This window comes from Nymphaea colorata, chromosome 4 (genome assembly GCF_008831285.2).
Source record: "Nymphaea colorata isolate Beijing-Zhang1983 chromosome 4, ASM883128v2, whole genome shotgun sequence".
NCBI lineage: Eukaryota > Viridiplantae > Streptophyta > Magnoliopsida > Nymphaeales > Nymphaeaceae > Nymphaea > Nymphaea colorata.
This window is the reverse complement of record NC_045141.1, coordinates 20,734,165-20,762,161: the sequence shown is the minus strand read 5'-3', so window position 1 is coordinate 20,762,161 and position 27,997 is coordinate 20,734,165. Positions and strand designations below refer to the sequence as shown.

Below are 27,997 nucleotides of genomic sequence, written 5' to 3'. Positions count from 1 at the left end.
ACTAAGAACAAACAAACACGCATAAGCGCACGTACGCTCTCATGACTTGCACCAATGGACCAATCAATTTGACAAAATTTGTTATTAGTAAGCAAAAGATTTTCTCCTGTACATGAAATCAAGGCTAAAAAATTACTCGATATTAAATCTTATTGCAGTTTGTTGGCTCCCCAAGCCAAATGTAATGCAATGAGAAAATACATTGAAACCAATGGCTTTTCATAAAGAGGGGAAAAAAAAATCTGATGTAATCAACAAATGAGATGCTTTAATAGCTTCTGAACCTCGACGAAAACCTTGTGTCTTGTATCAAAGGGAACCGAGTCTCTGCATTTCAGCACGCAATGTTGTATTTGTGTTCAGAGCCCTTTTTGCAAGGTTCCGTGTATCTTCTCGAATAGATTCATGTGCTATACGGATCAGCTCCTTTATTGCTCCACCGGAAATTATAGATTTTGCATTTTCTTCTGCAAAAAATAGTGACCATACAAAGGTGTCATTTATTGCATAGGTAAATGAATAAATGAAAACTATTACACACATACCTACTGTAAGCATGTAAGATGCATATTACCGTGGGAATATAGGGATGATTATGAAATATACATGAGTAGGCCTTTCTCTAAGTCGTCAAGCATTTGTGCTTCATAACCGTATAGTTATAAACATATAGCTACTTACCTTTATTTATGAACATGGGCCATGAACTGATCCTCTCGAGATATTTACCGACTGAACAAATGAGCCACTCAAAGCTGTCCCAAAAATTGGAAAGATGAAGATAAAATTTCAAGTAGCATGAAGAATCATGCTCTATGATAAGGATGGATAGGCACCGAAGTGGAGGAAAAACATCATAACTTCCTTTGCCTTTAATGGAAAGGAAACTTCTCATGCTATACAGTCCTCAATTCTGTAAATTCCTATATCTATCATGTTCAGCATGAACAGGTAAGTGATACCGTCCCTGCATAGTTTATTTAACCTACCCCATGAAAAAACATAGCAAACATAGAGTAAAGAACTCTATGACAAAGAGAACAGGAAGTGGCAGGCAGAGGAAAAAGGGTTACAATTTCTACAAGATCCACATTCATGAACATCCTTTATGGATATTTATCCAGAAACTCCCAAATAAGTTTGTGTAAGCCATAGAATAGGAAGTGGCAGGCAGAGGAAAAGGTTACAATTTTCTACAAGATCCACATTAATGGAAGATTTGCTATGGATATTTATCCAGGAACTCCTAAATAAGTTTGTGTCAGTCATTTTCCCTTTACTTTTCAACTTGTTTTATCCTTTTTGTACGACTTGTGCTCCTTTTCTACGTGGTACACAATGGGGCACCTCACTGTTAGTCCCTTATTGGATTCTCAAAGTGATCTCATTATGCTCCTCATATCCTTCACACATTGGTGTAATGTTGCCAGAGATAAATTACAAGAGTTATTTTCTTCTTCCTTATCATCAAATTTTTGAGGTATTGAACGTTTCTTGCTTTTCTATCATATTCAGGAATCCCCATCAATAAGCCAATATCAAATCTAGATTGATGTGATAAAGTTCAAATCATTACTTCCTTGAGCCGAAACCTGACATAAGGTTACTTCTTGCAAAAAAAATGTATAGCAATGACTGCACCAGACAATAAACCGAAGTATACTAGTTTGAAAAAGAACAATCCATAAAAAACAAAAGCAAAAAAAAAAGGACCTGAATTTTCATTCTGCATTCCCATGTAAGAGATATTCAAAGGTCAACAGAATTTTCAAAAGAGCATGCATGCTATTGAATCTCTCAATAAATGTACCCACATAGGACTTGTATTTAGGTATAGCAAACCAAAAGTGATAGCTCACCATGTTGAGCCAAATGGCAAAGTGCAAGTTCAACATGACGCCTGATTGATGCTGAGCTGCAATACACATTCACAATTATCCAAGTAAGAGCACCATCTTCAATGAGTAGTGACTGACCATTCCTGGAACCTGTAGAAACGTTTTCGACAATTGTGATATGCATCTCAATAATATGTCCATGACCTGTCATATAGTTGAACTAGTGACCGTGTAGATTGAGGTGTGCATGCAGCACTGACCGTGTAGATTGAGGTGTGCATGCAGCACTCTGTATATACAACATATGGTGGTGGACACTTAATCAACGTAAACCGAACCTTCAAAAGGAAGCTTAACCTCGGGATCATATTTAACATGATTTATTTATTATTTTCATGCATTAATGTCAGCCCTACATGCCTTCTGGACTTTTCTGAAGACTGCTTTATTCATCCATTACAAATCTAACTTGTCAGCAATCCATTTATCACCATATCAAATTTCAAGTTTCATGCATGGAAGTTGATTAAACCTACTACCATAATAATAGATCATTTTCATTTTTCAGGACAACCTTAGAATAAAATATAACTTGTAACGCAACATATATATGTAAGCTATTGTGGTGTCAAAGCCATCACATAATTTTGTTCACATTACATACACACACGCACACAGGATGCTTCATATGCAGTGCCTCTGTTTAGTATGCATCTCTCTAATGATAGCTATCCATCTTGAAATGTTAGGAGGTGAACATGGTTTCCATTCCCAAAAAGAGTTTAGAAGGTGCATATATATATATATATATATATATATATATATAGATATATATATGTCTCATTTTACTTTCTTCTATGCATACTTCAGTTTATATACATACATATATGTACAGATACATGTAATCACATAAATACACATGAAAATATATATGCATGTATATTTCTGCATGTGCATATGTGACACCTTCCAAGAAACTCCTTCATAACAAAATATGCAAATTGCCACCACCAAAGCTATTCTAGAGAAAGCATAGAATATGGATTAGAAATTACATGCATATTTGTTAGGGTAATATATGCATAATGGACCTAAGTGCATCTGTTTCCACAGACAACTTTGAAGAATACCTTTCTCTCACTCTTCATAGATGTTTTAAACATTTATTTATTATTCTAATGCTCGCGATGAAGATCATAACAAAATATGCAGACAAATTCAATCTGCTGTATTTTTTCTCAGTGATTTTCACCTTTTAAGCATTAAACACAATAATGCAAGTTATATTACATTATCATAAGGTGGAAGTGCACCCTTTCTGAAAAGGATCAAACTAATTCAAGAGTTCATGCCAGAACAACCCCGTTATACCTCCCCGAGATTCACATTTAGCGAAGTTTGCAAATCCTCTAGCAACTTGTGCTATTACATCTTTGTGTCCAGATCTGGCCATTTCTAGAAGTGCCTTTATGCCACCATCCTCTTTCAGTTTAGCATGCAATTTTTCTGCCAAATTAGCAAAAGGATTATTCTTTGGCAAATAAAATATGAAAAAACAATAAAAGAAGAAGAGGTATACAAGATGCATATATAACATTTTTAAGATGCAGAATAATATGCCCACCAGAGGAACAGGTCTCTAGACTCTCTACTGACAACAGTTACATCACAGGCACCAACATGAATTCTAAAAAACATATATCCAAATAAAAGCACGGATTTTTCTGCAGGGCAAAAAATGCTACTAGGACATCTAGATATATTTACAAAAAATGAGTCCTTCATGGAAAATAAAATTGGGAACGGCTATTTACAAAGTTAATCCAGACACAATATAATTATGCACACTTATGAACATATACTGCTTGCAGTTAAAAGGTGCAGAAAAACAATCACATAAAACAAAACTTTCCAAACCACCAGAGCATTTGTTATCAGAAAGACATGTTTGAGATATAGATCCAGACATACACAAAGAGGATAAGAGAAATAGAGCAAGCTTCAGGAACAAATTACACCAACATCAAAGAAGAATCATTGTGTTGGCAGAGAATGAATTGAAACAATTTGAGAGGAAGCAACATGGAAAAAATCAAGCTCAAATCATGATTAGATGTTTGGATTATATCCCCATTCAAGCAATAAAAAAAATGAACCAGTATATAAAAATTTGTTCATACCATTTCCACACAGATTTGCAATAGCACCAGCCACCATTCGCTGAGTCTGAGAATCATCTGTCTTCGAGGCCATATTTGATAACAAACGTGCACCACCTTTGCACATTATCAGAGCTTGATTGTTTTCTGGAGTAAAAGAAATCATCTCAGTGATGACCTATACGCCCATGGTACCATAACCTTGTTCAAACATCTATGACATATTTGCAAGTATAACTTATGTTTGTTCATATATACATTGTATTTTTCAATGTGTGCACTTGCATATTATTGAATATATGTGTATATGTATTTATAAATATATAGTACATGTGTAGGAATGATTTGCATATTTTCATTTCCAACTTTATTTTTGTATTTTTCATTTTCTAAGCTGCAATAGGCAGCATTGAGTTACCCAAATGGCTAGCCCATTGCTGCCCTCCATAAATAGATGGCACCTCTGCTCTATTCTTCATCCTTGTGAGGATTTCCTCCTTTTTTCTTCATTTTTGTAGTTCTATTTTTTCAATAAGAGCTTCCAGCTTTGTGCCTAACTGCACACCAACTGTCTGTGCCTTGTGTTCTTTATGCTCTTTGTGCCTTGTATTTTGGCACATTATCTTGCTTATCTTCATTCCTTTGGAGAATTTCTGGACATCTTTATGAACCTATTAAACTAAAATAGCTGGCTGCTAACCCACAAATTGAAGGAAACCAGTAAGTTGTGTTCACCATGCTGGACAGGCAATCTTACCTGCCGATGCAGCATTGAAGTTGGAAAAAGAGCAAACCCATAGGGCTTGTACTCTCCTCTTCACAGTCTTCAAGCTTTCACTGCTTGTGGTGGCAGTATAATGCCAAACAAAAATTTACGATTTTTATTCCTAAATCAAGCTTCAGAAGCGCATGTGCATAATATGCATGCCCACAAACTGAACAGCTACTTGGTGATAGGATTACCATAGTTAATGTAATGGTTACTCCATATTATGTTATTAGTTTCTCTAACCAATAAAATGACCACTCTATTTTATTTACATTTGAGAACTGCTAATACAGAGGATAGTGATTCCAATTAGGAGGTAGTGCTCTAGCAACTCTCAGAAAGAAAGGTTATGGCATAACTTATTTTGATAAAGTAAGCTGCCCTCAACAGGAGAAGGCTTACCATTCATTGCCAAATTTGCAATAGCACCAGAAGCAACTCGACGAATTGTCTCATTTTGAGAATCCAACAGCAAGAGAAGAACATCCAGACCTCCCTCGTTAACAATCTTCTCCTGGTTTGCATCTGGAATTTTTCTCAAGTTGGAAACTAAAGAACAAACATGCAGTTTATTCTAGCAAAAATGTCCTCATATCGAGTCAGATATTTTCAAAGTTTAACTTTAAATAAACTAAAGTGAATAAAATTTTTCTGTCACAAAGAAATTTGGTCACCTAAAGGAAGAACAGACCAGTAAAGAGTACGAGACAAACAACAGATACCCTTACCAAATATCTGGCTCAAAAATCATCAAATTGCACTCAAGAGAATGATTGGTAATAGCAGAAAAGAGAAACCAAAATAGGACATCTTCACCTCAAATATGAAGCAAAAATAGTACCTTCAGAAGCAAGGTTTGCCACCACCTTGGCTGCATGGATTTGCACATCCAAGTCTTCGGACCGCAATAAAGCTACTATTTTTTGCAGTCCAACTGAGTACATGTAAAAATCCATTAGACATACAGAAATATTTGTTAAAAGTGCGACAGTTCTAAAAGTATGCGCTGGCCTTGCCTTCCTCAAATATCTTTGTGATGGTAGCCCTTTGAATGGAAATAGTATCTCTTGATTGGTAAGACCTAAATTTGCCTGAGTGATTCTCTATTCCCCACGCAAACTGATCAGTATTTTCTTTACCATGAGATCTTGTGACCTGCAAAACATTTGAAACCTAGTAAGTTTATCCAGCGATATACAAAGTATAATGACAGTCTTCCTCATTGTAGAAATACGACAAACCTCACAGTTGGAGCTACCAATAAGCATAGAATTCTTCAGTTTAGCAAGTTCTTCTTGCAAATGTTCTCGTTCTAATACAGAAGCAGAAAGTTTTTTCTGCAGCATTTCTTTTTGCTCACTGAGATTTGCCTTCAAAAGAAACAGAAAACATGAGTGAGCAAAAAAGAAAAGGCAGACCTAAAACTGCCATATATTGAATGGTCAAATACTGAGTTTGTATTTTCTAGTACTATCATAATATTTGATTTGTATCTACGAGGAATCCATATTGAACATGAAAAAAGATAATTAAAGTACCACAATGATTACCTGGGAAACTAGTGACCCTTCATTTTCCAACTTTAGTAGTTGAATGTCTCTCAAAGTGCGTTCATATAGCATGCGCAACTCCTTTAAGCTTTTCCTTGTTTCATCCAATTCAGTTTGTTCTTGGATCTGAATTCAAATCATAGTATTGAAAAATGGGGGGAAAATAGCAAAAAAGACATCGAGAGTAAGATAAAAATTGACACAATTATGCTTGGCATATCAGTATGTACAAATGCATATGAAACTGCCAAGAAGGGTTATAGAAGTGGAACCCACACATACAAATGCACATATACACATTTGAAAATAGTTCAATGTACATGATTTGTAAATCTTTCCATTTTACCCAAAGGGTATTATTATAACATAAAAGCTAGATGTTGGGAATGTACAACAGCAAGTCCAGCTGGCCATGGGACACTCCCAATCGCTTTATGTCTGGCTGCACATGACCCAAGCTCAAACCAAGCTAGGGCTGTTGGAGTTTGAGTTTGACAGCTAAAGCTCTGCCTTGCTGCGTCCAAGTTAAGCTAAACTTAGAAAGATTTTTTTTTTTTTTTCAATGTAAAAGGGCCATGTCAACAAGGGGGTTTGAATTTGAAACCTCTTTTACAAAGGGATAGAAAGGGCACAACTGCACCAAAGCCATGCCCTACAAAATGTGTAGAAAAAATTATCTATACATTAATGAGTCTAATCAAGCTTAAATAAGTTTTTGAGATTTGCTTGTTAATTAGTCCAGATTAAAGTACTGGATTAAACTCATCTCATTTATCTTACAGGTTAAGCTCAAGCCAAGCTTAAACAAGTCAAGCCTCAAATGAGCTCGAGCTATTCCACTTATTGCTACACAAGCTATATACCCTTTAAGGTGTATATCATCGTTAAAAATAACACCATTTTTTAAGAAACACAATAGAAAGAGAAAAAACAAGCAATGACGAACCATTAAAAAAAGTCTTAATATTTAAAAAAAAACATTAAAATGAAAATGTCATGTTTCTGTAACATTTGTCTAGAACAAGCTTGAGAATGGTATTTATGATAATTTAAGTGATTTGCACCCTTTTATGTTATTATAGGTATAATAAAAGCCCCTTCGTATTTGTAGGTGTGGATCCTTTTTAAGTGTGATTAATGAGTTCTTGAGTAATTTTGAAGTGAACAATTACTTTGAGTGATATATTTGTGAAGCTTGTTGGAAATATTTGTGAAGGTTTGCAATTTTACAAAAATAAGATTTTTTGTAAGTGCATGTAAGCCTGTAAGGAAAATAAAAGGGAACGAATCGGGAAATCATCAAAAATTTGCATAGGAATTGGAGGGGGGAAAATGGCATTTTCTAAAATTTTATAAATTCCAAAATACTAGCATGCTGCATAAGGCTGTAGTGCTCTGCCTGCCATGTTTGAAATTTGAACTCCTAACGAGTATTATGGACCAGAATCCACACAATAAGAGAAAGGAAAAAACCACAAAAACACAACTTCTATCTTATTAAATATGATGATGTTCGTACATAATAAAGGCAGCATCTTGAATTATCATAAAATGTCCCAGAAGGGTAGGAGGAAAAACAGCTTTACAGAACAAGAAAAGCAAAAGGCTAAGTGCTGAAAATATTCAGAAGGTTGGACAAGCTTCTGATATTTAGGAAAAACAAGGAACAGAATGTCTTTGGAGATGTATATAAGATATCATTACGCAAAGGCATAGTAGAAATATTAACCATCTCTAATTGATTCAAAATAAAAAAATATGAGCATGTTCATTATCTAGTGATTTCTATTATGAGAACTGGATGCAAAGCACAGGTAGAAGAAAGAAGTTTACTTGCTATTCAAATTTTACGCTTGTACAAGCAATGTTATCAGAACCGGCATGAGTTGGATGATTCGAAACAAATAGGTAGCAAACTGAGTCAAACCTGTGGTTGATTCAAGAGTGCCACATGTCAACTGTTTAACTATGCTTCAAAACATTCTAGAATTTTTATTTTTAAGTGTTTTAACACATTTGTCATTTATTTTTTGGAAAATAATTTCTAATAATTTTGGCTGATCCCTAAACGATTTAAAGTTAATGTATTGGTTGACCTGTAATGCCATTTAATTGTATAAGTGGTTCACATGACTTACATCTAATAATAAGCCATAAAAAATTGAATTTATTTACCCGTGCAGCTGCTAGCTGGTCCAATAAACAATGAGCCCCAAAGGCCCAAACATTAAAAAAGGAATAGAAAATTGAAAAGACCACATTTTAGCATACCTTTCTTGATGATTCTTGATCAGTCAGATGTTTCATGAATATAAATTCTTTTTCTAAGATTTTGTACTTCGTGTTTTCATCTTCAAGTTGTCTCAACAAGTCTGAGATCTTAGTTTCATACATGTTTCTAGCATCTGCAAATGTTTCATGACACGCAGTGATCTCAAGGCGAAGCAGCTGCACCAAAGAGAAAAAAAGGAAATTTTAAGAGAATACATAATCAGAACTCAATAATATTCATACTTCTACCATATAATAAGAGTGGGAATTTAGCATAAAAAAAATTGTTTGTTATTGAATAATAAACACTCATGGATGTCCACTTTGTACTATAAGTTACCTGCTTCCCTCCAACTCTCTCTCTCTCTCTCTCTCTCTCTCCCACACACACACGCACACACATCAAGAATATGAATGTTTTAACCACAAGATAACAGAACAACACTATTACTTCCATGCAAATCCACTGACTGAATGAGAAGTGGCAATCACAGAGAATAAGCTCGCAAATCCTTAGTGGCAGTTGACACAACCAAGAGTACCACATTAATCTTGAGAAGAAAAAGACTTACCTCAAGTTGTTCTTCTTCGTGCACCTCCCTTTTCATAGTCCCAAGTTCAAGGTGTCGTTCATTTACAAATTCATTATGCAGTTCATAACAGTTGTGCTTGTGGTTATACATTGGAGACATCTCATTTGCAAGATTCTGCAACTCCACTTGCAGTTCAACCTACAAAGATTAATATGGCATGAGAGAAAATTGATAAATGTTAATTCCACAATCATCTAATCTGAGATGACTACTCAATGGTTCACAAAATGGACAGATTTAAGTTATTTAACTAAACAGTGTTTAGAAGCATAGCATGAGAATCCATTTGCCTGAATAAGCAACATTTAAATGCAAACACCTGACAGTATTAATCACAAAAGAGAACAGACTAGTTGAACAACCATCTAATTTTTTATATATATTTTCATCTGTTTGTTCTTTTGGGACATGCTCTATGAACTCCAATTCAAGAAGCCATTTTCGATTTCTCTGCTACTCTCTCTAAGTACCATACTTAGCAGGTTTCTTGGCACCCCCTCATTTGTCAATCTCTCTCAGTCATTTCTAGCAGTTTTCTAGGCGAAATGAGCAGATTTAGCCTGCCATACTTTTTCACCCTCCCTCATCCCCTCCTTTTTCAATTTTCAACTATCCTTACTGTTGCTTCTATTAGGTTATGATACAACTATAAAGCTCTGATACTAAAACTGGTGCAGTAAAGCTCTCGAATAGCTACTGATACTGAACTAAGTATGAAGGAAATGCAAGGAAATAACTGCTAAAATTGAAAATAACTAAAGGAAATGTAGGAAAGGAGGTAAATACAAGGAAATTGAACTACAAAAAACAGAAAATAAAGGACAACTAGAGAAAAGTTCCACTTTACAACCCTTTAAATAGAAAAAAGGTGCATCTGTGGATCTGGATCCACTTGCATAAATTTGGACCTACCCAGATAAAATTATATGAATATTGATCCAAATTCGTGGATCTTTACATTGTGGATATAATCCAGGGTCCAACAAAAGATGATCAAAAACTTCAGTCTAAACTCTAGATCAACTGATCAGTCACCTTGAGATCCAATATGCATTGGGTCTGAATCTGTTTTGCTTCCACTTTGCCCTGATTTTCTGCTTTCTTACTGCCGCTTTTTTGGGTTTCGAAGATAAAAACAAGCAAACTTGGCCACAGGTTACAACCAACAGCAGCCAGTAATTAGGTCATCTAATAGCCAATCAGGCAAAGCAAATTCTAGCTCTTCTTTCAGTTTTCTGGCACCAACTGCCATTTCTCAAAGTTTTGGTGTCTCGTCATTTTCTGATGCCCTCTTACTGTTAATCTCCAGATATGATTGGAGAAGTTAACTGAATCTTTTCACCATACAGCAAACAACAAATAAATCTCAATGTGCACTAAGGCACCCAACTGAAAATAAAACTCTTTATTGCATGTTTCTTGACTCGAACTTGAAAAAAACAGGCCCAGCGAACTACCTGTCATTCTGATTGTGCCAAAAGAAAGAAGAGAACAGTAGGGTAAAATCTCTGAAAAATATATTCACATTTGTAAAACATGTTGCATAGAATATATGGAAGTTCTGAATGAGCTAGCCATTGGACTAGCTCCAATGATCAGTTATCTAGCTGTTGGAGCTAGCCAGCAGCTAGCTCCTTGCTGGATATAGTTGCAGCAGGAAAACAGAAAAAGATAAAGAAAATTACAGAAAAGAAAAAAAAATACAAAGAAATTGATTATGAATAAACCTGTGTATATCACAAATTTGTTGACAAGTACATACGCATACATGTATACATATACTCACGAATAAACACACAATGTACTTGCATAGATCTCCAACACTTACTGTCAGTTCCATCAGATTTTCTTGGTGAACTGAGAAGACAGTCAAGCTATAGGTCACAACAACCAAAAGCGGCCATCAACAGGGCTGTCTATTAGCCAATTTCAACTCTCCTTTGAGTTTCAGGACCATCCCAGGACCTTAAATTTTCTGATCCAAATATGTAAAATTTGACAAGCTTTTCAACCAAAGATACAAATCACAAGCCATAAGAAAATTTTACCTAATAACTGTCCTCCAACCTGATGATCCTGTAAAGGGTCTGATTTGCCAAGATCTCTGGTTTTTATGATCTTATGAATGAATTACAAAATTGCAATACCGTTTTTCAAGGCCATTGATTTTTCTATGCTTTTTTGTATACAGAAGTATGTTTCTATCTTCCATTAACGATGATTAATTGCATAGCACTTTCGATAGCCAAATGGAATCAGGTTAAGGGATAGTATAATTCTTAATCATTTTGAAATTTTTTGTTGCACCCATCTTGAATATCGTAGCATCATCCTAGATCAAAGAGTCTTGAATTTCAATCCAAGCAGAACTTTTCTGTAAGCAAATATGTAAATTGTAAGAGGAATATTACTGCTGAAAAGGAATTAAAAAATGTTTGCTTTATGCAAGAGTGGAAGCCACTTTAATCCTCAAAACGAAACCTATTGAAAATGGTGAAAGAGAGTAATTTCATAAGTAAACGCATGACAAATATTTCATGCAAGAACAGTTAATTGCATAAAAATATATGCCATGACACATATGCATGTACAGTAGGCCTTTCATTTGGGTCCTCTGATGTCATTTCATCTACTTATTTTCCTTCTTTGTATTTATCTTTATTGTCTTCTTGATATTTTTGACAACAATGTTGGAAAGATTGATTCTTGAACCAAATTGCCAAGCTGATGATTTGGTGAATCAGCTGATTCATACATTCAGCTGAAAGCCTGAAACAGTCATAAATTGAGCAAAAATAGTACAATTTCATCTTATAAAATAAATTATAGTATCCAAAGATAATTTCAAAATACAAAAATCTGAGAATATTTTTAAAAACAGTTAGAGCCTTAAGGGCTAACATATGAGAGCCCTCAATCAGCTGACAATGAATCGGTTTGGCATTGATTCAGCTTGAATAGGCCAGTTCTGGCAACATTGGTTGATATCCTTTTCTTTTGTGCATTCGTCATTTCTGATTTCTGTTTTTTCTCTTCACAATAATTTATTTCCACATCCAATTTAGTGTAGAATCAGGCCAGCATTTTATTAGCTACTAGGTAAACTAAAAATTTGAGAGTACCAATGGCTAGCAACAATTTACTCTAAAATCTCTTCCAAAAGAGATTAATATTGTAAATGAACTAAAACATAGTTTGCACCCAAACACAGATAACATGATAAGGGACACTGCCAACTACATGCCACATTTAAATCCATAAGGCCAATGTGCCAGCCATAACAATTTCCCTATTTTTGACAAGTTATCTCCACAAGGAAGCTTTAATACATAAACACATAAAGTGACAATAAACAGTTTCATACAAAATTCATGGTAAGGCAGCCAAACACCTATCTGAGCTAAAATCTGGATAAAATCAACCAATGATGGATTTGGAAGGAAATTTTCAAGTGATAGACTTGGGGTATTGATGGATTTGGAATCATACCCTCATGTTTCTCAAGCTTAATTGCAAGCTTTCAACTTCTTTGCACATCATACCATGCCGCTCCTTTTGAACACTTAATTCAGATAAAATATGACCAAGTTCTTCTTCCAACGTACGCTTCTCCCTTGCAGATGACTGCAAAAACAAAAGAACAGAGTAAATAACAAAGGGTCAAATTTAACAAAAGAAAATTTGTCTTAAAACTAGAAAATGAGATATACTTCAGAGATCAATGCAAGACTTTTTCCTCGTTCACCCAAGGACTGCTCATATTCCTTAAGCTTATTCTGCATTTCTTTCATCTCAACATCTCGTAACCTCTTTTCCCTCTCATTCTCAGCAGTAAGAAAATCAAGTTGTAATTCCAGTTTTCGGCAAAGAGCTTCATAATCACACTCTTCCCTTAGCTTCATCACATTCTCAATTTTCATAGCCTGAAATAAAAAAAAAAAAGTTCATTACAATTCCCAAGACACGAGCACTGAAAACAAAGCACTAGATGGAAGTCTATACTAATCGGAAACCTTGCACCTAAAAAATTACAAATTGGAGAAAGAGTTAAACGTTTAAGTCCCAAAACCATATAACTGGAGAAGGGCATGGATTGGTAGATAGTCATTGGAAGTAATTGTTCTTCTTCTCCTGTTATAACAGAGGGCATGCTACTCCTATTAATGTTAGCAATCTATGAGCTCAGTAAATTTCCAGATGCTAAGCCTCTTAAATTAAGGCTTTTGGGATGAATAACATGCTTTGACAATAAACATAAATATTGTGACCATTTTTATGGAATTATATTACAAATTAATGAGTAGTTTTGTCTCCAATTTTCAGTGCAAGAACTAACATAGTGTTGATGATATTTTTCTCTCATACCTGAGGACCAACCTAGTAATGATGTGTCTTTCTTATGAGGACATTTTATGACATACCATATATGGTAATGACTTGAGAACAGTTTCATGTCTTATATTTGTAGGAAGTGGTATCAACATTTTTATGGACCGAATTACTAACCTTCAGAGAGTACTCAAATAGAATTATAAAAGCAAGTTAAGAGGAGGTTTGAATCTGCCAAACTAAGTGCTTGAGTTAGTTTTGGGTCAAGTTAATTGATTATCACCTGATTGGCTAGAAAACACAATTAATTCATCCACAAACATCTAGACAATTAGACATCCGATTAGGCATGCTTTAATCAACTAGAATACTGAAACTTATATGGTTTGGATGCTTCATTAGATTGTATTTATCATAAAAATAATGTAACCACCTACCATTTGACGATGGCTATATTAAGTACCATCCCATGCTAAATAGTATAAAAAAAATATGGTGACACATATTTGAATCAGTACCATGGCAACGTTCAATAATTTTAAATAAGGAAACAAAAAAAATTATATACCCTTTGCCCAAACATGATTGTGCTTGTTGTTTCACCAATATGCCGTCCAGAAGGCCCAATTGTTATAACAAGTGAGGTCCTTGCTGAACCTACAGACCCACATTAATAGTAAGCATAAATCATTCAAATAGCATTAAGCAAGATATTGGCAGAGCATATTGCTACTGAAAATATGTGGGTAAGAAAAAAATTGTCGATTTGAAATCTAAAGTTTGCAAGCCTGACAGCTTGCTACAGTGAGTCACTGAATTTGTAGGTTAGAGTGCAGCACTGACGAAGACAAAGCTCAATATATGTGAAAAACCTTAAAAGTTATGTATCTCAATGTGTTTTTAAAATTTAAACATAGGTAATCAGTGTATTACGTACAAAAGAGGAACCCAGGTTATCCTATAGGAAAGAGAATGCCAATATGATGACAATGCAGGAGATATTTAACAATGAAAATAAGAGCATGGTTACAGACATACATAAATACACATGCATGTGCATGCACACACACACATGTATATCGTGCATTTCTGCAGTATTGATAAGGTTACCTTCTTATTTCCTCATGAATGCAGTAGGCACAAGCAACCTTGGTTTCGATGCCTTTTACCTGCGACCTAGTTCATGTGGTTTGTGAGAAAAGATGAAATGTGTAAAAAATAGCTGCAAGTGGACCTCAGTTCACCATAGGCAACTGAATGCTCGGTCTATTAAAAAGCCTCTGTCATTATTTAGCATTTTATTTATTGTACACACCAGATGTGCAATCATGTTCTGCAGCTTTGGGTAAAACATTCTAAATTTAATGCATGTTTAGTACTATACCAACTTGAGTAACAATTTGGTTGTTTTCCCTTACACGGGTGTGTTGATAGCCAGAAACCCTTTCCTAGAATGCACTTTTTAGAAAGAACTCATTTTTGAAATAAAGAAGGGAAAAACCAGGCACACATCTGGTACGTCATACAGATGCCAAAACTTAAGGTTTCCATATGAAGGTTGTAGGCTTGTAGCTGATGAACATATGAAATGTACAGAAAAAATTTGTGAGTCAAGCCAGTTTGTCCATGTCAGATAGGTAAGAAATGTGTTAAACTGCTAGTCTATTAAAGCATGTATCTAGGAGGATATTCTTGGTGCCCTCCGTGCATTAGACTGAAAAATGGCCCGCAGTCATGTTCTTACTTCATCATATGCCATGAAAATACTTTGGCCATTAAATGCAGCCCTGAAAACTAGCCTGTTCATATGGAACAATGTGACAGCTACTTTTCATTGTAACCAAATAACATATAAAATCATGCAATATTATCTAGTGAATTTCCAATAAGTCATTAATAAATGATGTAGTGGAAACACAGATGAGCTTGGATCAGTTAGGAACCTCCAAAAGAATCGCGAAGCAGTCTTGTGAGTTTGGAATCCCTTATAGGTATATGTGGACTATTCTCTGCAATTGCATTGATGCACTTTCCAAGGGAAGTGAGAGAAAGATTTATGAACTTGGCCTCTTCAATCATATGACCATCACCACCTGCATGGTGAGAATAAGACGAAGACAAGAAGTGAGAAAAGTTAAAGAACAGTGCCATATAAAATTCAGGAAAAGACTTATCTAGACATCATTAATTGACTGCTTATGATTTTAGTCACTAGGCTTGTGAGAAATATTAAATTATAATTGTGATAGACCATCTTTTTCAAGCTTCACTGCTACATACTTTTCCTACATTGACCAGCCAAACTCAAACATATTTCTCAACAAAAATGTGTTACATAATAGTAATTCGCACATCTAATAATACAAGTTTATAAAAGTGGAAAAGAATAGAAAACATATTCTATATATTTAAAAGTTCTCAGTATTACAGCTACAAAACTGACCTGTATTTTCCCTTCATGACATGGTCAGTTGATTGAACAGCTAGGATGAGAGAAATACTTGAGATTCTAGAACTTTGATTTTTACCCATCATATAGTTATCAACTTTTGTACTAAAAGCAATGTATCAAGTGTTGCATACTGGAATTCAGAGCATATATCTTCCAATATTTATGAGAAGATTAACCCAGTTATGGTAGGTTCCTTGTATGTTTATGCCTCTTGATGAGAAATGGCTTGATGGGGTATAGCAAGGTTGCATTGAAAGCCTAAGTTTCTTTGGAATTTCTCATGAAATTCTAGTGATTGGTACTGTTGGTAGAGATGTTACATAAAAGTATTCATCTGAATTAGAACGCATAGTTTTGAAAGAAAGGAACATGTCTGTCTGTTTAGATAAACTAAATAAAATATTTTATGAACCATCCAAAATAATTGAAAGACTTTAAGAGCATGGTTAGCAACCAAAGGCATACACCGAGAAGGTCCATAGGCACCTGATTTGTCTATTCTTTCCGACCCTGCAAGGTCAACCATCAATAGTTTGCTTCTTACTACAATAGGCACATCACCATCATCCACTTTTTTTATGTTAATAGACGATTCAGATTCCCCTTTCCCTTTGACTGATCTTTGAACATAAACCTATGCAAGAAAAATTGAGTTAAACAGATTGCAAGTTTGCAACTCATCCCCAATGAACTTCCTAAAGAAAACTGTCTAGATGTTTAAATTATCTGTAGTCCATAACAATTATGCAAAACTACCAGTGACATTACTAACCAAAAGGATTGCATGACTTCGTGAGGACTCAGTGTTGTACTTAGTGTTTGCAGTATGGCGATTGCTTTCACCAATTTCCAGGAGCTGCAGGGCATGATGAATGTCTCTGACCTTAATTACGGTAGAACCAGGCAAGGACACTTCAGCGGTCTTGGAATCCTCCACAATTTGAATATTGGACTTTTCAGGAGCCAAAAGATCTTGTATTGATTCCATATACAGCTATATTCATGAGAAAACAAAATTAACAACGAAAACATATTTCAACTGCTTAACCTACTACTAAGATAAAAAATTGTCCATTTTCCTCAGATTAAATTTGTGGCCTTCATGTAAATTACCTTCCTGATTTATGAAAAATTTTGCATAGTTGTCATGAAAGTCAAATCAACATTCTCAATCATCCAAACGTTTTGAATAAGAAACTCGTTTAGTAAATTCATGAAGAACTTCCTAGTAAGACCATTAAGACAGAAAATAATAATGAAGATACCTGAGGTTTTGAGATTTACTACTTTGCACACTAAGAGTTGACATTCTATTCTTCTAAAAAAAAATTGCACATTTAAAAAAATTTGACTTCTGTATTTCCTTATTCACATGCAATACCATACATATAATATTATATATATATATATATAATATTACAAATATATAAAACATATATATTATTATATATATGACCTGGGATAGATTGTCAAGGCGCAGCAGTTTATGAGATTAGATCATTAAGTAACCAACTGATTTAACACTTTTGATTGGAGATTTTATTTGCAATTGGAGCTAGAACTTTCTTGAAGTTGCACATTAATATTGTTGATATTGGCTTTTCGCTTATTAAAGCCCATAGTACTTAGATTCTTTTAAGCTATTTCACACAAGTACAGAATGCAGGTGCACATGTGCATGGATGCAGGCATATATATATATATATATATATATATATATAAGTTGTCTACAAACAACAAAAGTAACAATTGAACGAGTTGTGGTCTCCCAATGATTCAATAAGAAAGAAAGCGACTTGTCTGTTTCATAGTCCATGTTATTTAGCTGACGAGTGATTGGTTTTAGTGCAGTGTGTGTTGCTATTAAGCAAATTCTGTTTTGGACATCTAGAGCAGATTTCTCGTTAAGTACTAGCATATATAATATCTGTGTGATATTGATATGTATTTTGACCCTACAAACCCTTTGAGTTATTTTTATGGCAGTATTTGTTAGAATAAGCAGCAATTTTTATTAAAAATGTGCTTCCGATAACATCCACTCATAAGGAAGGTCACCTTCTTACTGAATAATGCACTATTTCAAAATGCATAAATTACTAGCATTATTTAAGAAGAAAAATGGTTAATTTGCAGATGAAAAGATTTTTCCATGTGGTACCAACAAGTTCAAACTAGATGATACTGAATTTTCTTGGAATTTGGAATAATAATGTCCACTTTACTATTTCATAAACACTAAAATACGACCTTTCCAATGGCTAATACTTGTAAGGTTTGTGGGGCAATTCTAGATTGCAAGAAACAATGAAAATCTAATTACTCAACACATAGAGGAAATGTTTCTTACTTTACCTGAAGATAAGAGATTGCTACTGCATCTGCACTTGGAGATATACTGGAAAGTATGTCCTCTAAAGCTCTAACCATGATTCCTCGTTCAGAAGGGTCATGCTTACCAAGTCGTCCAAGTGTGTATGTTTTTCCACTACCTGTCTGACCATAAGCCATCACTGTTCCATTATACCCATTTAAGACGCTCTGCAAAAGAGATTCACAAGAAAAGACATATATGAACATGCAAAACCATGTATTTGAGTCATTCATTCTAGGTCAAAGCCAAGCAGTAAAACCAATACAACGCTATGAGGAAGATATCACAAATATTTTAAATTTGGAGTTCAAATCAATGTGCTATGTTCACCATAGGATGACTTTAAAACTTCAAAAGTTATCCAAAAGGAACCACCAACATGTAAAGATGGCATCATCCCTTGATGATATGGTCAATTTTTTAAAGTCAAAACAAATAAACCTTATGAAAGAAAGTGTGCATCTCCCTATATAGTCAGAATCAGGACAATTCGGCCTAGTAGTCTACCCCCACTCTATGACTCACCTCCATAAGTCCTGACTGGATTTGCTGACTAATCAATTAACTGGAGCAACCATTCCTAACTAGTCACCACCTATTTTACTCTCATCCTGTTGTCTACTGGTTTCATGTAAAGCAAAAATCCAAAATCTGTTATCTGTCTCACACATCATTTTTCTTTTTCCTTTTTTCTTTTTCTTTTTCTTTTTCTTTGTTGGCTTATGATGCAATCTATAAAACTTTTGGCTGTTGCATATGTCTTACATATGTTTCTGGTCTTCACATATGCTTGAATCACATTGATTAATGGTGAACATGTATGGACTTTAAATATTATATTCATATACCATATAGTAATAAATATCATTCCCATAAATTTCTAAGTAAGGGTTCTCTCAAAAGTCTTGTTTTTTCTCAGGAAAATCTCAGAAATTCAAAAAAAATACAAAAAATATTGAATCATAAAAAATCATGAAATTGTAACTTTTACTAATTATTTTAGAAAAATATCAACAAAAATCAAAAATTTGTTTTTTAATCTAAAAAATGGAAAAATATTTACCCAAAGTACAAGGAATAAAAACATTTTTTGAAAAGGATAAAAATATCACCATATTTACTTTCTTTTCCAATATTTTGAAAAAATTGAAAAATTCTCCCAATAAAAATGTTTCCTTTTTTTCCAATGATAATATCACAATAATTTCAAAATATCACCAATATTTTGTGAGTATGATGCCACCTGAAAAAATTCCAATAATCCTCCAGAAAGAAATGCTTCATTCCATATTGCTTTTCTGCAAAGTATCAAAGCATACTGTTTTCCGATATGCTTATCCTGAAGTTTTCAGCCCCTGAAGGATTCAAACAAGAATCGATTTATCATAAATTGCTAAATTTTTTTATTCACCTGTTTTTCTCGTTCTCAGTTTCTGGACTTTGAATCATTTGAGTCATCTTTGATAATGTGGGCGACCAGAGTGTTGAGCAGGTAACCAATATTACAGGCGTTCTGGTATTTTCCCACCCAGTACTAGCTGGTAGCCGCCTATTATGTGGTCTATTTCAAAATATGAATGTGCAAATTCTGTTGCATCTGCTTTGGGTGGGAGAAGGATGTTGCACCTGCTTTGGGTGGGAGAAGGATGTTGCATTTTAGCGATCAGTCTTAAAACCCTATATTGAGTATTGCCCCTACATAAACACAAAGCTATTGATCTGCCAAACTGCCAGTGCAAACTTGTTTTACAGAAACTATGAACAGAAAGTTGCTCCATGAAGTTCATCAGCATGAAGCATCACTAGCCCAAAGTCAACTAGTTGCAGTAGAACACTCATACAGAACCAGAATAGCATTATGCTGTGTGCACCAACCACATGTTTAGGGTTTGGAATCCCAAGCATCTAGTCTCTGTTTCAGTGCCCAGGTTACAGTCACAAAACCCCTAACTCTGCCACTTCTTCAGAAAACCTAAAAAATTATCAGGAAACCACTAAAATTAGACATTAGCTGCCTATATATACAAAGGGCACACTGTGAAGTAGGATCATATGAAATCATGGCATCTTTTGAGGGTTGTCTCTGACACTCTTGTAAAGCCAATACCAGTATTTACCACAAAGATAGATGGATGGGTACTATTTTGACAAATTGAACCTATGCAAATGACTGAAACAACTGTAAATCAGGCTCCAAAAATTACAAAAGAAACCAGGTACACCGCCTGAAGAAGGCAAAACAAGAATTTTGGACACCCAGTCTCAATTCTCAAACCACAATTCTCACACTTCTGGAAATCAGAATTATATTGAAGAAGAGCATCATACGAAGGCACTCCAGCCATACAACAATATATGGGACTTAGTCCCTTATTTATAGAAAAAAAATACGAAGAGAGATGAAGGATCTAGCATGTTGAGCCAACAGCTAGTTCCTTCTCAGCTGAAAGTGCAGCTGAAACATAAAAAACAGTAAAATAAATACAAAAAACATCAAAAAATAAATAAAAAATTTACATAGAAACCTATGCATACTTATATATATATATATATATATATATATATATATATATATATATATATATATATATATATTCACAAATCATACATTGATCAAACACTAACCATATATCTACAAACATGAAATCAGAGTCAGCAATGTATGACAACATATATATACATACATATATATATATGTACACACACACGCGCGCGCTCATATATATATATATATATATATATATATGTGTGTGTGTGTGTGTGTGTGTGTGGATGCGGGCTAAGTTTATGGTAATATAGAATTAGTATTGACTAGCTACCTAGTAAAGAGCATACAACCGAACTCTAGAACCACAAATCCAATTAGCAAGTCTCTAAACTCTACATAAAATTATAATGAATAGAGTCTAGTGATATGTAATTTCTAAAAGATCAATTAGAAAATATTCAAAATGAAACATACATATTTCTCATTTGCAAGAAGGAATGCCTACAAATTGTACCTAAAAGCGTAAAAAAAAAAACAAATAAATAAATTTTGAGTTCAACAAAAATAAAATAACAATTTTTTTGAGGACCATGAGAATCACTTTAAGCATATAAATATATCATGAAAAGTTTTAAGATGCATCTATCTATATACTCATACATGTAGCCGCGTTGTATAGTTATCATACAGTATAGCCGTATATTTATGCATATTTCAGTATATATTTTTCTCTTTTTATTTTATGATTTGAATTCCTTATTATATTTTTTTTTTCTCATGCAATAGTCGACTGTCCATTATGCTAGTTCCAACAGGCTCTAAAAAGAGCAATTGGAGCTAGTCCTTACTCCTACCATGTGTAGCATAGATAAGAAACTGCTGTCCCAATGTAATGAATGCTTCTTTGAAGCATTTTTCTGGTTTTATTTAAGAGATCCTTTGTTGTGCCTTAATGCTCATTGAAGCTTGTTCTTGTGAATATTGTTCATGGGAGATTTAGGTATTTGTGACATAGGCATATCTCTATATATATGTTTTTACAACGAGAGAGCACTGTTTTACACTAAGAGATGTCCTTGTTCCACTAAACAAAACAAAAACGAGTATTCCCAATGGTAATGATTCTACTGCAGGAATTTCACTTACGTCTCATTAAATATAACTTGAATGCTTGCTAATGAAAGCAATAAAGGTAGACAGGCAATCATAAATCCAGAGACAGTTCTATAACAGATAACTAGTTTTTAAGGAGCTGAAAAATAGATTCAATGCTTACTATTATAGTCAGGTTTTAACAAAGAGTAGCAGGAGTTAGGTTCAGTGAGACAGGCATATCCCAGTAGCAAACATTACCTCAGCTTGACAAAGTATAATACATGCATTTGCCCTTTTGTAGAATTAATACAAAGAGAATGCAAGTTTCAGTAAAGGAGTTTGATGTCTAATCTGTATATTCCAGCACTGACCTCGGCTACAGGCTTGGCAACCGCATCATAAACTCTTTTTTGAGAAGCAGCTTCTACAAAAACTTCGTCAAATTTGTAGGATTCAGAGCTCCAATTGTTCTTTTTTAGTATTAATCTTTTCAGCTGCAGAATCAAAGACCTGATTGATCGTCATAAAGTTTTACAAATGCCACCGAGGAAATAAATTAATGATAGTGTAAAATAACCAGCTTATGAAACTGAAATAGAAATGCATGGTTGTTTCCATGTTATTTATAGCTATGCATCTACCATGGTGATGCATTACACCTACATTCAAGCTCAGGTAACATGAAATGGCCAGACTTATTTAAGAAACTCCAAAGAGTTTTTCACCACGGGCAAGTGTTTGAACTCATCAGTAGCTGTGGTATGCATATACAAGCAAATTTTTGGATATGCCAAATAATAAACGTTACAATCACATATAAAGATCCGCAAGCATGTCCATGTGTGTCACAATCTTTCTTAGAAATGAAGCAAATTGCACAAGCAAGCATGCATGTATAAGAAACCACAATTTACCAGTAAACTTGTGGGGAATAGAAAAACGAAGCATCAGAACCCTCCCTCAGAAAATGCATCATGCACACACACATGAATGAAGACATAGAGAACCAGCATTCAAGTATTAAACTTGCCAGTAACTGAAAATGGAAGCATTAGGACGTCCGCAAGCTAGTTACACTCGTGTACACCATTTGTTTCTTATTTATCATCAACAAGAAGGAACATCTATTTCATGAGGCAAAAGGTATAACCTCTGGTTGTAATTCAATACAATCAGCAAAATCAGCTTCTGAAGAGAGCTCTTCTGCATTTTTTGGACGAACCCTTACGGCTACTCTTACTCTTCCTGGAGATGTGACATGTGATATACCAAAGTCATGCTCACTATAAAATATATAAAGTATAAACCAAAAAAGATAAAATGACAACAGAAATATTAATGAGGAGCAAATTTCAAATCATTAATCGTTCAAAAGCATCAAACGAGCAACTGTGCTTTTCTTTTTTTCATGTGTGTGTGGATAATAAGGAACTTCCCAAGGAATGAAACATTTAGCGGATCCAACACCAATAAGCAAACCCTAGGTGAGCTCCTTCATAATTGCAACTAATACAAAAATTATATTTACACGTGTACGTCTGTATATAGGTGTAAGATGGTGCATCATATTTTTTACATTCCATTCTGTATGTAGGGTGTGCCCCTTTCCGTTTTATATGCATCTTGTCGACCAACAACATCAGTAATTTTTTTTCATATTTGTTGTGTCTTTAAAACTTCAGATACAGCTTGTGCTTCTTGTTCTTATTACCCTTTTGAGTTATAGTGAAAGAGTTCTTTGAGAACTCTTGAAATCAAATGCTCTGTATAGAACAAATTTGAGGACATCGTCTGATCCTTATGAGCTGAAATAAGGGAACATGTCATTGGCCATTAATGTTTTCATGAGTTCTTGTGAACATAACGAAAGCACCTAAAATTAAGACCAGAACTGGCCCCACCTTCCAGTTTATTTTTTCCAATTGTTTTTTACCTGAATTTACATGACTCCCAAACAGCAAAATATGTTATAATCTTGAAACGATTCTGGCCTACGACCATTCCAGGAATAAGGAAGAGCTGTGATTTGCCTAGCACCTATATTCTCGTGAGATTCATGTACAAAAAGGTACTGCATCCTGTCTGCCACAAATCCCGGATTATTTAAAGAATTTAGGGATGAAATTATGTGGATCTGACAATTTACTCTTTGCCAAATGCTAAAAGTCTAGATCGCCTCTTTTAACCTCATACTCCGAAAGCGCCTCCAACTCTAGTCCTCCGATACTGCATCAAGGACGCTATCCTCCACAAAGCAACCTCTCTCCACGTCCGCAATGCAACACATAGCACGCTATAAAGTATTGAAGATAGTAAGACTTCCCAGTTGATTGGATCGAGTGCCCTCGAATGATCTCGAGATTGGTGCTAGCAATCGAGCAACAGAACCCGCACATGAGACGAGCGCATGAAGCGCTAACGGCTAGGGTTTCATCAACCAAGAGTAACCCATGGACCGGAAATTCAGGAACTTGTCTTGGTTGGAATTCTCAACGGAAGTATGCCTGATTTCTATAACAAAGATAGAGTTCGTCAGGCTTTAATCATCTCAACTTAACGCGACTGATGTAGGAGCCGAATAAACGGGGAGAGCAAAAGAGCAACCGCAAATAATTAAAGATTCATTTCCCATTAAACAATAAGAAAAATCTACAAAATCGAAGGGCTTGGGCGGGAATAAACCAAGAACAAGACAAAGGCGAAAAAACAGAGAAAGAGAAACCTTCGTCGTCGTCGTTAGAAGGAGGTGGTGGTCTAGCAACGTTGCGTCTGGCGGGTGAAGGAGAAGGCGAAGGCCTCCTTCTTGGAGCCGAAGATTGAGCAGCATTACCCCTTCCCTGCTTCTCCCCGCGGGACATGCTCGATGATCTGGACGCCATCTCCAACGACGCGGTCGGCCCTCGCCTGTAGCCCCTCTGGCCCTCTCTCTCCCCGCTGGAAGACGAAAGAGAAGGAAGGAGCGTCCTCCTTCGTCATGGACGTCGAGGTCTCCGGAACTCCGATGGTGGCGGCCATTGACCCGACGGCGAATTGGGTGTCGTCGAGGCTGGCACGTCGGCTGATGGCTTTTTGAAAATTGGAGGGAGATCAAAAGAAACGGCTTCCCGCGCTGGTTTTGTGTTCTTCTGATCTTGTCGCTTCACGTGCGTAACTGAACCGAGTCGGTTTCCTGTGTAAAACGGGTTTTCATGCATGGCATGACTCGGTTAAATGAGATCAACGTAAACGAATCTCAAATAAAGTTTATTTTTGCTACTTTGATGTAAAAATCAAAATATAACAAGTTAATGTATTTAAAATTGTTCACTTGTATGTGTTGCCTCTAAAGTAAAATTTTAGTAAACATATGATTTGTGAATATACGAAACCAACGGATTTTGGAACCTATAATATACTTCACGGTTAGTGCTACATACGCAAACAGGACTTGCATACGACCGATAGATCTTTTGATAGGAAAAATATTATATTATTGAAAGGCATGTTATTATAAGACATGCTTGAAACATACTGTTTTTGTTCCAGGCTAGATTGTGATTATATCAAGTGATTAATTGATGAATGTAAGAACAAGGTGTTATGTTAATTGAAATAGGACAAAGTGTCTTCGAAACACTAACATGTGTGTCAATCACATTATTTTTTTCTTGTCAAACACCCTTTGAAAATACTTCTCCTGACATAAATAAAAAAATATTTTAATGCCGATAAATTCTTTTCGTGTAAGATAACACACCTGTTTATCATTCTAATCGTGGATGTGAATCATAGGTGCTGGCTTAACTGGGCGCGTACACAATGAGCCAGTACTTATATTTAGAATCATTTGCATATAATTGCGGAGGTCAAATGATTTGCTGGATGTTGGTTTTGCAAATATTAGTTTGGGATTATATATCAACTATTAGTAAGGCTTTGATACGAAGAACGACGTGCCTTACAACACGTTTCAAAAACACAATGTTCTTATTATATAAATGTCATGAGATCAACTTTTATTACTCTTTCGTTTGAAATGGCAGAATAGGACCTTTTTTAGCTTCGTATTCACTTGTGAACTTTAGTTCGGATGATCAGCTACTTGCAGAATCTGCCAACTATGATTCGTTTGCTTGGCTCATTTATCAGACCTTATCAGTGATAGATTTAGCTCAGCTCAAGCTCAGCTGGCAAGGAGCTTAGGGGAAGCATGGAAGAGGCTTAAGTTAGTGTTGACCTTACCGGAGCTAGTACAGCGTTGAATTGGTCCCAAATTGAAAATATTGCAAATCATATTTTTATTTTGGGTGAGAGTGATTGAATTTGAAAATAAACTTGTATTTAAATTTGTGGATGCATAAATGGGATGCACCACTAGAGTAAACACATATTCAATCGGGTCAGTACAATACACAGTTGTAGGCAACCATCGTCTGTTTCAAATTTTTGTGACGTGAGAGTGCTGCAAAAAAGAAGACATTGATGAGCAAGTTGAAGCATGACAGGGTACATAGTAAAGACGTGGGAGTGCTACAAGCCATATAACCTAAGAGTGCTACAGGCCCTGTAAGGATGAGAGATTGGATGGAAGTTAGACCTTCTACTAGGTGATGGAAAACCTATTATAATCAAAAGTTGTGGGAAAACACATAGTAGTGAAAGAAAAAAAAATATTAAGATCCACCCACCACAGTTACAAATTCAAATCGAAGATAATGAGATCTTCTAACTGAAGAGTCTAACTTGGTTATTGTGTAGAAAAGCCTGAATTTAACAACTGATAGTGGTGAATAGACTATAAAAAGAAAAACGTGAATGATGTCAAGCCGATCTGAATCCAACCATTATGTCTTTTATAGTTATTTCAGAACGTTAAATCTGAATCATACCATGAGAAAATAACAGTAAGGAAGAAGAAGAAACTCAATTGGAAGAATCGTAACTTCTATGTATTGCTATTGACAACTTTTCATCCTAATATACACGGTAGCAAGAATTTAGGGATATGGCGTTACAACGGTTTCTTTGTTACAACAAAATTTGGAAACAATATCTTGACTAATAAAGAAGATTTTATCTTCAAAATCCAAACTGATTCGGTAGCCATCCTGCTAGTCATCCTACACTCCCCCTCAAGTTGGAGTGTGTAGATTTGTGACACCCAACTTGGCCTTCAAGCTTTGGAACATATCTCTGCCCAATGGTTTTGTGAAAATATCAGCCAGCTGCAATGACGTGGATACATGCTGAGGTTGAATTACTTTTTGTTGAACCTTCTCTCGAACGAAGTGACAATCCAGTTCTATATGTTTTGTTCGTTCATGAAAAAGTGGATTTTTGGAGATATGCAAGGCTGCTTGATTGTCACAATATAGGCTTATTGGTTTGTGATGGTGTACATCTAAATTCTTTAATAGTGCCTTCAACCATACAATTTCGCATGCAGCAGTAGCCATTGCTCGATATTCCGCTTCTGCGGATGATCTGGCTACGGTAGTTTGCTTCTTTGACTTCAATGAGATTGGACTTTTATCGAGAAAAACCACAAAACCACTTACTGATTTCCGACTTCAAGGACAACTCGCCCAATCAGAATCACAATATGCTCTTAACTGCATTTCACTAGATGATGATAGAAAGATACCTTTTCCAGGAGATAATTTTAAGTATCTTAATATACGAAGAGTTGCTTCATAATGTGGAAGTCGTGGTGATTGCATGAATTGACTTAACATATGAACTGAATATGTTATTTCTAGACGAGTAATGGTCAAATAGATCAAGCGCCCTACTAACCTTCGATACATAGCTGGATCTTTAATCGGTTCACCTTCTTCTGGAGTTAGTTTCAGTTTTTGATCCATAGGAAAATCGGCTGGTTTTGCTCCTAATAGACCAGCGTCAGAAAGAATCTCCAATGCATACTTTCTTTGATTTAAAAATATCCCGGATGGCGCTCGAGCAACCTCAATTCCTAGGAAATACTTGAGATTTCCTAGATCTTTTATATGGAATCTGGAGTGTAAGAAGGTCTTGATTGAAGAAATACCTTGCTCATCATTTCCTGTAATAATAAGATCATCCACATACACTAGGATAG

At 35.2% G+C, this 27,997-nt stretch overlaps 1 protein-coding gene across 2 annotated transcripts; it reads right to left on the bottom strand.

The window, feature by feature from the left end:
* Positions 1-114: 114 nt before the first annotated feature.
* LOC116253049 (kinesin-like protein KIN-UA) lies at positions 115-24,968 on the bottom strand. Of its 2 annotated transcripts, none has more exons than XM_031627775.2 (21): positions 24,641-24,964; positions 23,069-23,163; positions 22,290-22,412; positions 18,317-18,502; positions 16,734-16,955; positions 16,448-16,595; positions 15,453-15,602; positions 14,078-14,166; positions 12,891-13,103; positions 12,670-12,804; positions 9,160-9,318; positions 8,588-8,764; positions 6,317-6,442; positions 6,008-6,136; positions 5,783-5,921; positions 5,608-5,700; positions 5,169-5,291; positions 4,019-4,144; positions 3,210-3,344; positions 1,860-1,988; positions 115-467 (listed from the first exon to the last, which is right to left on the bottom strand). In XM_031627775.2, exons 1-21 carry the CDS (start codon positions 24,795-24,797, stop codon positions 310-312), a joined length of 3,012 nt encoding a protein of 1,003 aa, XP_031483635.1. In that variant the 5' UTR covers positions 24,798-24,964; the 3' UTR covers positions 115-309. The 2 variants fall into 2 exon arrangements, with proteins under 2 accessions (XP_031483635.1, XP_049933456.1); XM_050077499.1 differs by having other exon boundaries at positions 303-467; positions 1,860-1,915; positions 24,641-24,968.
* Between the last annotated feature and the right edge of the window lie 3,029 nt (positions 24,969-27,997).

Coding starts and splice junctions, on each gene's coding strand:
- LOC116253049 (XM_031627775.2), bottom strand. CDS start 24,797: ATGGCGTCCAGATCATCGAGCATGTCCCGCGGGGAGAAGCAGGGAAGG. Junction 16,956..18,316: donor TAGCAATCTCTTATCTTCAG/GTAAAGTAAGAA, acceptor TCATGAATATAG/CTGTATATGGAATCAATACA. Junction 8,765..9,159: donor ACGAAGAAGAACAACTTGAG/GTAAGTCTTTTT, acceptor TCTTTGGTGCAG/CTGCTTCGCCTTGAGATCAC.